Source organism: Quercus robur, chromosome 5 (genome assembly GCF_932294415.1).
Source record: "Quercus robur chromosome 5, dhQueRobu3.1, whole genome shotgun sequence".
In the NCBI taxonomy this organism is placed as follows: domain Eukaryota; kingdom Viridiplantae; phylum Streptophyta; class Magnoliopsida; order Fagales; family Fagaceae; genus Quercus; species Quercus robur.
In genome coordinates this window covers 20,825,372-20,838,140 of record NC_065538.1, presented here as the reverse complement: position 1 = coordinate 20,838,140, position 12,769 = coordinate 20,825,372, and the positions used below count along the sequence as shown (strand labels likewise).

The 12,769-nt window shown below is 34.9% G+C and overlaps 1 protein-coding gene across 1 annotated transcript; it reads right to left on the bottom strand.

Moving 5' to 3' along the window:
- Positions 1-12,290, bottom strand: LOC126725469 (uncharacterized). Its single transcript, XM_050430228.1, has 16 exons — positions 11,809-12,290; positions 8,287-8,674; positions 8,007-8,184; positions 7,727-7,866; positions 6,403-7,636; positions 6,196-6,296; positions 5,907-6,051; positions 5,522-5,590; positions 5,262-5,307; positions 5,005-5,175; positions 4,796-4,929; positions 4,580-4,659; positions 4,306-4,441; positions 2,678-2,861; positions 2,440-2,522; positions 1-331 (listed from the first exon to the last, which is right to left on the bottom strand). The coding sequence occupies exons 1-16, from the start codon at positions 11,918-11,920 to the stop codon at positions 197-199; spliced, it is 3,336 nt and encodes a 1,111-aa protein (XP_050286185.1). The 5' UTR covers positions 11,921-12,290; the 3' UTR covers positions 1-196.
- Between the last annotated feature and the right edge of the window lie 479 nt (positions 12,291-12,769).

The following is a 12,769-nucleotide window of genomic DNA, read 5'->3' as shown; positions in this document are numbered from 1 at the left end:
TTTATAGAAGGTATATATTTGCACTATTCTCATGATTTACATACAATTTCCTCAAAGATGCCAAGTCAAAAAAGCTAATTACAGAATTCAGATCTATGAATGAATTGATGAAGCAAAATCACAAGCCATTAACAAACGTGTGGTAAAATGTGGAGGGCAAATAGGCAAACATTATCAAGTGATAACCAAATTTCCACTAATTTTCCTTAAATTCGCCAAATTTATGCTTTTCTTCTTCAAACTGCTTAAACACATAATCTAGCTCTGGAAATGCTGACAAAACCACCAGCTCAAGAAGGTCAAAAGCCAGGAGCTTCAAACATACAGATGACTGCACAATAAAAAAGTCATTACTCTCTGCTAAAAAATATTCTGATCACAAATCAATATCTGTGGAAATAATATGGAGTTCCAAGAATGCTATCTTTAAAAAAAGAAAAAAAAGAAAAAACCAATTGTGAATAATGAATAGGTTTAACACAAGATTTTTTTTTTGATAGGTAATCAGGAAACAATTATTAATGAGAAAATAAGGAAAAGTACAAGTTGTTCATGATGATGAACAACAAGATAAAATAGAACAAGCAGCACAACAAAAAGAGTAATCAGGAAACTAAGCTGAGGGAAAGCATAAACTCAAAGAGAGAAGAACAATCAGTAAAATCCCAACAACGAGACCACTAGGTTTAACACAAGATTCATTGAAAGAAGAAGATACTTCAATTGTGGCCCTTTTATAGTGAAAGGATAGAGATTCTATTTTCCTATTATTCACATGCCCCAAGTAGTTTGTAAGGTAAAAAAAAAAAAAAAAAAAAAAAAAAAAAAAAACCAATAGATTGAGCTGACTGACTGGCACTGACCGAAAGGCTGTTTTGGCTGTTTTCTCAAAATTTTGGTCAGTTTCGGTTTTGAAAATTAGAAACTTTGGTTTTATGTACTGACTGATACATATACATATTTAGGTGTTTTAAAACGCATCCTTGGTCACAAGTTCGACCCCTTGTGGATATTTTGACAAAAAGACAGTTTATTCCAACACTAATAATTTCTCCCTGCCTCCATTCAATCTGCTGCTCCATAGTCTCTCTAAGGTCGACGCCCTCGCTACAATTAACCAATAACCACAATGCCATTTGTCGATGCCCACACTGCCTTTGCTGTTGCCCACGCTGCCATTCACCGTTTGCCCCCGCCGTTGTTTCCCCTAACCTATCGAACATCCAGATTCTCCTCTCTATTCAATCACTGATTCGATCCAAGTTTCTTCACCTTTAAGTCCCCCCCTAGGGCCGTAAAGTTTTTAATTTTTTGTTTGTTTTGTTTTGTTTTTGGGGTTTTTATTCTTTGCCAAAGCAGAGTTGGTATTGTTGAACGCAATTGTTTGGCATTGGCACTGTTTTCTTTTTCATTTTTTGACATTCCATTGTAATCACTGCAAAGATATGGTGTGGTTGAAAGTATTTTAGTCTTGTTTATGGGTATCGTTGAGATTGTACTTTTATTTTTATTTGTTTTTGTTTGTATTTGCGTTTCTGATCCTAATTCTTATCAAATAAAAAGTTGCAAAAATGTTACAGTTTCACTAATTTTGTTTGTTTGTTTTATCTGTTAAAGATCTATAATTTAGTTTTTTTTTTTTAAATATAAAAAGGCACATGCCCAAACCAATCACCCCAAACCGAACTGACTGCCCCAAGATCCATTGGTGCAGTTTGGTGGCCTTAATACATTTTATTAGTTTCGGTGCAGGAGTGCATAAAACCGGGGATCTCAATTTGGTGAGAAATTCTCCCCCCTATCCCAACTAAACTGAACCGATCTCACCCCTAGTAATTCGATACCTTTTTACTGACCTAACTCATGATGTCTAAGAAAGCTAATCCTTAATATGGCAAGACTTTATCCTTTGATCACAAAATTTGGATGTGGGTGCATCAACTTTGGAGAAGCAGAATATAAAAAGGACATTGACAATTTTGATAGATCTCCAACACAAAACTCACAATTTCTGACTTCCAGTATCATTAAAACTTAAAATATCTGATGCATCATTTATGTTGTGGTGGAATTACAGAGAATGAGAATGCAATAAATTGTCATAATAGGAGCAACTTTAATTGATCGGGTAATAAAAATAAACAAAGTACTGGTTAAATTACTTTTGTTCAATTTATTTGCATCAAATTTCCAAGTGAAGATATGCAAATATAAGTGAGCAGTTGATATATTTTATTGATAAATAAGTGAGCAGTTGATATATGATCCTTAGCATAAAATATTAAAGAAAATCAAGGATGTAGACAATCATACAAAATCAAAAGTCAAGTGATGAAGTCAGAAGAAAACTACTACTTTGAAATAGGACAGCAAACAAAGATTAGTTTCTATTAGACATTTCCAGAGAGAATTATTAACCTTCACAGGAATAAAAATTACCTGAATAAAGAAATAAAGATCTTTTGCACATTGTTCATACTCTCTACGGCCTACGAGGCCTACGATGGTAGCTGGTGCATTATCTAAATTCAAAAAAAAAAGAGCCATTGGATTCCAAGAGATGAAACTATTTATCAGGAAAAAAAAAAATCCAAGAGAAGAAACAAGCATCTGTATGTGGTGTCAAAACTCAAAACAGATCATTAAAACATGTAACATACTGAGCAGAAGAAATTACCAATCATTAGCTCATATACAAATTTTGCACGCCGAATTGCCTCCTGCTGTTGCTCATAACTGATTTTAGGTGAAGCTACCCCTGTAGGTGGTTGGCCATGGGGTGAATTCTGTGATGGGTTCGTAGATGGTGGTGGTCGTCGCTTCGGATGCTTGCTTATAAATATTCCATCAGGCCAAAGTATCTATTTAAATAAAACAGGATCCAACATCAGTAATAGATCTTCTATCTTAAGAATCTACAAAACAAGCACGGATCACAGTTGGTAACACACAATGATATTAGAATTAAAGCATTCTTAGGCCAATTAGGTTTTGGTGCAGCTACTAGTTCAAAGCAACTGTTGAAAATGACATACACTTTATCATTCACAGTTTCAGCCTTAGAGTCCCCACAGTAGAGAAATCACATTTGAAAGGTTCCAATGCTCTTCCCTTTATCCTCTTCAAAGTTCCATCCCATTTGTTTATTAAAAAAAATTTGTCATCCCATTTCCAATGATGATTTTTCCAGGAAAACAATAAATTTATACTTAAACGTAAAATCAGGAAACAATTCAATAATAGCAGCATTTTTATCTGAATCCTACATGTCATGCAATAGTAGACCACAGGAATTTAACCAAGAGCACAGGCTTTTTTCATGCCTCATGTTGGAATTTACACAATTTATCAGTGATAAATGATAAATGATTACTTGGAGTACTGCCAGGTGTTTTGATATCCCATGAGATTTAAGTACATTGTTTATGTATCATTTTAAAGTAGCAAGCAACTAAAATGGAGGGATTGCCAAAAAAAATATAAAACTCAGATCATTAAATACAATTACTTTAAGAAACTTCTAAGATGGCTCATCTAAATGCCAAAGAAAACACATCAGGTATATTCAAATCTATCCAAATTCTGTAGAAAGCCCAATTCATTGATTAAATTCCATGTCCAAGGAAGCCCCTCGAAAGATACTCAAAAAAGAGAGTCAGCAGGATGCACAATTTTACTATCACTTGAAATGCATGTATATGCTATCAAGACTGATCCTGAATAAAACTTGGGCGGTAAAATATGCCATATCAACTCCTCTCACTAACACAGATAGTAGCATTTACAAACTTATATGCAATCAGCAAGAGTAGCAACAACAGATCAAATTTACTGATTGCAAAACTAAACTTCACATGAGCTTGAGCATAAGATCTAAATCTAAAATTTAATTAAAATTAAGTACAGTTTTGAACCTTAAAATTTGTGGTTGTTTTCATTTGATCCTTTACGTTTTAAAATTTTCATTTTACCTTTCATGTTTGATTCTGTTTTTGTATTGGCCCTACCGTCCTTCTCCATTAGTAATCTGATCGTAAAGTGCCAGATTAAGGGTTAACCCTTAATCTGGCACTTAGCAGATAGATCACTATCGGAGATAGAAGGCAGGGCCAATATGAAAACAGAATCAAACATGAAGGGCTAAAATGAAAGTTTTGAATGGAAAGGGTTCAGATGAAAGCAACCTCAAACTTTAAGGGTCAAAACTATACTTTAGTATAAATTTAAAGACAAGAAACAATAATAAACATAAATACAAATTTTTTTTGAAAAAACTCTAGAGAGCAAAGCAGCTTCAAAGGTTACCTGCTCAACCCGCCTGATCCCTGAAGCAATCACTGATCCCTTACGCAGAAGCTGGATTTTCTCTATTAACCAATCATCAAAGGCATCACCCATTCCTAGTTGTAATATCTGTTTGGCCACCCAAAAAGCCTTCCGTCTGTAAGGCACAGCAGATAAGCATTCAGCAGAAGTAGTTAATCAATCAGATCAAGACGTGATTCTATTAAGCTGAAAATCAATAATATGTTATGCCAAGTTGTAAGGACATTAAATAACAAATATATTTATTTAATACCTGATCCATCCACCATCATGGACCTGGAGGATGACGTCTACCAAATCTAATATGGGGACACTCAAATTTGGTGGTACCCACTGCAAGGAAGAAATGCGCATTGTGAACTTAAAATAACAATTCCAAAAATAATAATAAATTTTGTTAAAGAAGGCATAACCCAGCACATCACTGAATTATGCTCCACATCAGTTCCAAAGCAAAGATTAGGGTTACCTCTGTAGGAAGCGTAGGATCAGTAGCAGCATCAAGATGCGACTCAGATGCCTCTTCCAAACTATCACCATCTCTTCCTCTTGCAGTGTTCCCCAAGTTCGCAAGGGAAGCTGTACAGTTTTGCGTCCTAGAATCTGAATCACAGCAAAAATTGTCAAATGAATTTCTAAATTCTTAACTAAGCTTTTCCAGAGGAGAATAAGAGATACCTTTTTCGTTTGATCTTAACCCATCAGCCACAAAATTATTCTTAATTTGAAATGCAGACTCCTTGCTTTCAGTGCTCAAATGTTCTCTCCTCAAAGATAAGTGATCGGTTACAGGCCCAAGAAAATTTGGAATCATTTTAGCCTTTCCAGATGGCTTATCCTCAAGGTCAACTAAAAAATTCCAGAGATATGGAAAGATAGGATGAGTCATAGGAAGAAAAAACAATACAATGTAAAACTCAACATTTAAAATATACCTGACAAAGTTTCGATGACGGAAAAGGAATTCGAGAATAGATAAGTCTGCAAGATATATATATATATTTTTATAAGTAAACAAAACTAATTAAGAGCACAAAAGGGCACAATCCATGTACATGGGAAGTATACAAGAGATACACCAAAATCAATAAAATTTAAAAAAAGATTAAGAAATTTAAACAGTTTAGAAACAAAAGAAAAGAAAAGAAAGAAAAGAAAAAAAAAATACAGTCAAAGAGAGAATAAAATAAAGAACCTGAGAGTCAACACTGAGAAAGTCCCAAACTTCAATTGAGCCAGAAATTGTTGGAAGCTGCATAAGGTTCTGAAATACAACAAGAAATAAGGTTATTGAGTGATATGAAGCAGACAAGGACATTAACAGCCAGCATGGTACGAAAAAATGGTTTATAAAGAATAAACCATTTACATTGCCAGTCCACTCATAACACAATTGAAATCAGGGATACTTAATTAAACACATTGAACTAGAGGAGCTGACAATAAACATAATCCCAACGAGTGCATTAAAAAAAAAATTATTACATGCTACTGACAACACAAGTAAAATAGATAGTACTTCTAAAGAGGTTGACATTCATACTCCAAATAATGAGAAAAAGTGAGATTCAATCTTTGACCTTTAAATATTTGTCAAGCAATTTACACCGTTCTTGAATGACAGGTACATCTAAACCTGTTGATAGAAAATGCTTCGGTGGCAAATGAAGATCATACTCTGGAAACTCTTTTAGACGCCGATGTAGCTCCTCAAAGTGACGAAACCTATTTAAAAGAAAAGCAATAAATCTCACTTACAGAAGCCATAAGTTATACAAAATATCTTAAACAACAGGTTTGACATGTTGGGAAATCACAGAACACATCAATGAAGGCTAAAAAGAAAGTTTACGGCATAATCCTTGGCACCTTCTTTTGATTGACCAACTATTGTTATTTACATCTGTAACAGATACTGAATAAACAGCAAATTGTTTTGAGCCACTCTTCACAATATTTGCACCCAATACCTGCAACATTAAATGAGCATACATCCTTTAGATATATCAGCAAATCAGAAAACAAAAAATTAAGCATATTGAAACAAGACAAATTCCAGAGCTTTATGGTAAGTACCTCACATCTCAACTTAAAAAATGAATTCACCGCCAATGAATTTTGCAGGGATTTAACAGCCGAATTATGACTCTCTGGTATAGAAAAGAAGGACGCAGATGAAGAAGCAGCTGCTCCACTGTGAATTCTACCCAAATTTTCAATCTCAGATTCCTCACTGGAGTCCTCAACATTCGCATGTTCTTTTGCAGAATTAAGTATATCCTGTCCGTCACCAGACAAGAAGCTTGATCTCTCAACCTCCTGCCAAATTGGTGTCTTCTGACTGCTTGATCTAGATCTTTTACGGCCAGATGGGGGTTTGACTAACCTTCGATAGTTAACATGTCCTTTACTGGTCTTCTTTGCAGTACGGCCTTCAAAATTTTCAAGTGGATGATGAATGTGAGAAATAGCCTGATTTCTTTTACTTCTACCATCCCAAACTTTAGTACCTGGAGAACCAAGGCCAGTTACATTGTTAATTTCATCATCTTCAGAAGTATAAGAAGTGCTGCTCCCTGAGTCAACCTCCAAAGGTGTGAGGTTGTGCTCATCATCTTCTTCATATGAAGCAAATGAAGAGCGATTTGATACGTTCCGATTTGTAGGGTGGAATGAGTTCTCAGCAGAAAGTTGATCAGTACATTCAGAGTGAACAGTACTACTCTCAAAGTGATTATTCTTTGTTACAGTGTTTTCTTTGGGCTTGGATATTGCCTTTGAATGATCCACTTTAACTGACTTTCCAGGTGAAGAATTCTGTGGTACTTGCTCAATTACCCGATTTTCACCTTCCTTCTTTTTGTAGTTTCTCCCTTTTGCCCACATGTTCTCAAAATGTTCTGGAGCAAGGGCTTGAGTCTTTCTGCGAGAAATCAGATCTAACATGTCACCCCATTCTCCTCCTGGGCGCTGGCTTTGAATGCCTGTTTCTTCACTAGTTTGGGAGTTGAAGGGCAATGAGTTCCATGAACGGGTTGATCGAGGATCAACAGAAAGCAGTGGATCTTTGGAAAGATTTCCATTCACATGATCTGTTACAGATGTATTGGCAGCAGTTCTAGACTGATTGGTTTTTAACTGCACAAGTTCAACACCAGTAACAGTAGGATCTAAGAACCTAGAAAAATGATCAGATGGAATCCTTGAAGACTCTTCTGGCTTGGATTGAGATGCCCCTTGTGCCGTGGAAACCCCTTTATTAGCTTTGGTCATTTTAAGGACTAAGACTTCAATTCTTTCATTAATAAATCTGCAAACAAAGAAATTGAAGAAAAAAAATGAAAGCTGAAACACATAGCAAAACAAAAAAAGTGAAGCAAGTAGGGAAGCAATTTTATACTTTGGACTAGCAAGGTTGAGGACAGGTCGCATTACTGCAGAAGCAAGAAGTTCCCTGCCTATATAACGAAAGAAAAGGCACTGCAGATCTTCAGGCTTGAATGTCAAAGGAATAAGACCATCCATTAGATGCTGCAAAACCTGGAAACAAAAGGTACAAAAAGCACTGTAACCACATTTGAAGGCAGATGAAGTCAAGAAACGATACAACCTTTTTAGGTAAGACCTACAAATTCACTGACTTTTGCATAATTTGAAGACGAAGGAAGAAAGTAAACAACCTTGTGCTCAGCTTCAGCTGAAAATAGAGCAGGGTGCAATTTGTCCTCGTTAGCCAGGATACGTCTTAGATGCACATCTCGTTCCTCAATTGTTAGTGGTCCTGAATGTTGTCTTTCAATCTTTGCTTGATTGGCTCGAAAAAGCTCCAAGTGGGTGCAAGTTAGATTAACAAGATCCCTGCATCATACAGAGAAAATTAGTTCCTCAGTTAATCAGCTTCTAAATTAAAGCAGTTGAAAATTAAAAAGAAATGGTGTGGGGCATCTTGGGGACTAAAACCTTGTCAGAAGATCAATTAAATTTATATTTCTCATGCGCCCTGAAATTTCCCCAAGAGCACCATTCATGATGTTCAGCAGTTCCTCCGGACCTTCTTTATCAGGTGTCAAGCGAGAGTACCAGAGATCTGTAATCCACTCAGAAACTAGATGTCTTGTAAAGTGATCTATTGCATCCTCAACAACAGGAGAATTCACTTTCCTTCTCCACTCAGACTTTTCAACAATTTTAGGACGTTCAGGAGGTTTCTTATGAGGAGTATTAGAGGATGGTTTGCTGTTGTATGCTGCAGCTTTTCTCCGCATGTCAAAATCTAAAGATAAATAACGAAGGCCGATGATTAAGGAGGCAGCAGCAGGCAAGTTGATCCATACTGAGGAGCTTGTCACTGACAATAGAACAACAACAATAAGTAGCATATTGAGACAAAAGAAAACAAGAACAAGTATGCACACATGAAAGCTTTATCTCCCAAATGACTGAGACACTTGAGAAGCATTTTAAGCATACAAATCCCCAGTACTGGTCTAATTCCTTGAGGCTGCAAATCAAGAAATAAACTTCCCAGCATGATGTTGCAGAAAATTTTTCACCAAGCTTGGCACCAAACAAACTCTTTTACTAATGCAAGTTCGATAAATAGAGAAGGAAAAAAAAAAAAAAAAAAAAAATCTCGAATCCAAAAGGACTCGAGCCCCTTTTTTTTTTTTATTTTTTTTTTTAAAGTGTCATTTAAACCAATAAGTAATAGCAGAGAAGTGTGAGAAAAGTTTAAAAAATGAACAAAATGATAACATAAAAACTGAAAAATACTTACTGTTTACTTGGGCTATGCCCCTCATTTCTATTAAGTGGGCGTTTGGATTGCGTCTGGTGCAGACGCGTTTTGCGTTTCAGCCGTTTTTTTTAACCAGCGCCTATTGCACTATTCATGGGACATGAACAGTGCAAATAGGAAAATGAACAGTGTTTTTGGTGTGAACAGTAATCCGGAAATTTTTTTTTTTTTGTTTTCAGTTTTCAGCAAAATAAGCGGTATCCAAACACACCCTAAGTATCAATGAAATATTATTTTACTCTTAATGAAAACTGAACAAAATATTTACATAACCATGAAATTATTATCCCCAAGAAACCTTCAAACACATTCACAAATGTGATGCATTTCTGTCCAGTTGTTATAAACATAAAGTACAAATTTTTGCAAATATATATGAATGAAACATGATAAATCTACCCAACCTTCATGGTGAAACAACCATTAAGAGTGATGGAACCATAATGAGAACAGTAAATCAATCTCAACAGTTGTCATTAAAATAATCAGAACCCTTATGGCAATGAGTGAATATTGAAATAAACTTAAAACATAAAATAAAAACAAGAAAAGAAAAGTAAAATCAGATAAGACAACAAAAACCATATAAAATCTGATAAGTTTATATTAGTGCGTGGAAGGAAGCATTGAGTATATGTTTTCTTCAAATGGAAAATGAAATGGGTTCAATCAAAGAAACAAACTGGGATTTTACACAAATATTAGCTAAAAGCCTAATACAATACACATCTATGGAAAGACATCATATAAAAACAACCAATTATCCAATTTAAAATTTTAAAAAGTTCACCATACATAGATCGATTGAATTAAACACCAAAACTTGAAATATCCATTAAGATTTCCCTAACGTGACCACCTATATCACCAACAGTGAAGTTAATACTTGCAGCACAATAGCAAGATTCCTTTGTTCTTCAATGTAGTAAAAGCCATCCTGCTATACAAAGAAGACGAAGAGCTTCTAAGAAGGCCAGTTGGGATTCTAAAGGCTAAGTTGTACTTTTTGGCATAAAAAGAAGAAGAAGATGTTGGTCCGAATTAGACGAGGGAATAAGAAAGTAAACTAATGCATCTTAAGATATCCGTCCTCATCCACAGATCCACATTTCTATTCAAAGACAAATTGTGTGGTTACCAACAGGGCTGAACCTCACAACATAAAATTATTTCTTACTGAAATTCTCAGAAAAAATAAACAAATAAAAATTTGGGTGTCCCATAGAAAAGCCTTTTTGAAGATGATTGCATAGCAAGGATTGAAAGATGGTGAACTTTTGGAGGGGCAATAGGATGTCCCTAATAAAGACTGTAAACCCTCACCCAAAACCCTATCACAAGCAAATCCATCTCTAATTGCAATTAATGATATTCACAACTCATGAACCTGTAAATCATTAGTTAGAGCAGACTAAAGTCCACTAACTGCTTTGTCACTTGGACCCTTACAACATAAAAATGTTTTCTTACTGAAATTCTTAAGAAAAAATAAAAAAGCAAAATTTGGGTGTCCCATAGAGAAGGCCTTTTTGAAGATGATTGAATAACAAGGATTGAAAGATAGTGAACTTTTGGAGAGGCAAAAGGCTATCCCTAAAGACCATAACCCCTCACCCAAAACCCTATCACAAGCAAATCCATCTCTAATTGCAATTAACAATAGTCACTACTCACAACCCTGTAAATCATTAGTTAGAGCAGACTAAACTCCACTAACTGCTTTGTCACTTGGACCTCAACTTAATAAACATTAAGGAAATGAGTATAAATGTCAGCGTGCCAACAACACATATCAAGCACACAATAACACTAACAATGAGTTCCTCGCAACTTGAAGATATTTTTTTGGGTATTTAGGCATGTGAAGTACACATGATGCTGATGATTTCAAAGGCAAGACAGATTAAATGGACTCCTAACCAAGATGCATCCATAACCCCACACCTTACACTGCCTATTCCTTATTTGATAGAATGTGTCCATAACTCCACAAATTACATTTCAAAACTTCAATACCATGTCCGACTAAATGAACTCAAGGTACATCAATAAAAACTTCAAACCGACAGACTCCTTATCATGGGTTCTCTATACCTCCAAAAGCCGTATCAGAAATTACAAAGATTAACGGCCATGCTTCAGCACCTCAACACAACATCATAAATAAACACGACAGAAATGGTAGAAAGCAATCCTTCAAACAGTTATAACTAATGAGTCTAGAGTAGTCGTGAATTCTATGGCTTTTTCTATACCTTTCTTCATGTGCAAACAAGCTGATCACCTCCTCCAACAGGAAATGAAGGAAACAATGAGTCTTAAAACACGATTCAAAGCCAGCATTGACGGGTTCTAATGAAGAAAAGTAATTCATCTAGAACAAACCCAATAATGTGATGTTTCCACACATTAAGCAAACCAAAAATGCAATACCCAAAAAACCCATTACCACACTGATCAAAGACTGTTCAAAACAATTGTCTAGAGCTAAAATCAACAACTACCCAAGTAACCAATTACAATCAAAACAACAACCAATCTAAATTCTCACTAAATAAACATAAACAAGTAACTATAATTGAACTTAAAAACATATAGAATAAATAAATAAATAAATAACAAAAACGTAAATCACAAGTAAAATCGAAATTAAAAAAAAAAAAAAAAAAAAACGTAAAACATACACGACATGAGGTAGGACAATCCGACCACGCATATGATGAGAACAACAACTCGCTTCTTGGCTTCCTCGGCGAGGTCACGAATATTCACATGTTGCCTCTGCTGCGTGCTCATTTTCTTCGCAGCGTCTTCCAATTCCAATCTCACTCATTCACAATCGCACAAACCCTCAAAAGACTCATATTTCCAACAACAAAAACAAATGTATTTTGTTTTTAATTGACCCAAGAAAAAAATATTGGGAAATCAAATCCAAAGATGAATCATGTAATGCTAGGGAAAACAATTTCCCGAGAATTGTGGGAAAATGGAGAGTTCAACGAACACGATCAGAGAAAGGGGTAGAAATGGAAAGAAAAAAAAGACGGGGAATTACAAATCCAATAGAGATTCAACGCAAGGACCGTTAGGTTTTGGGTTTTGGGTGTGCGTGCTTGCGTTGCGTTTTGCGTGTGAGTGCTTTGCTTAGCTCTCTCTCTCTCTCTCTCTCTCTCATGCGCACACATACCCACACTTTCTGTCACTTTCACTTATAACACTTTTCTTTCTTTCTTTTTTCTTTCTGGGTGTGTTGGATAATTTGGGGGTTGTGGGATTTCTCATCTGCCAAGTCATTGCAGGTTGTAATATGTTGCAGAAAATTTTGTTTTTATTTTTTATTTTTATTTTTGCTTTTTATTTTATACTTATTTTACAATTTGTTTTGGAAATGCAATTAATACATATATTTAACAAATTATTATAAATATTAATTTTTTTAAGATTAGATAATTTGTATATATGCATAATATAATTCGAATTTTTTATAATCTAATTAGATTTGTTAGAGAAGCTCAACACTAATTAATTTAATCATAATTTATTTAGTGTTGGGTTGTTTTATGAACAAAGAGGGTGAATTCTAATAAGTTTTTTCAGCATTGTTTGTAACTCTAAAAATTAAAGTAATATATATATATATAA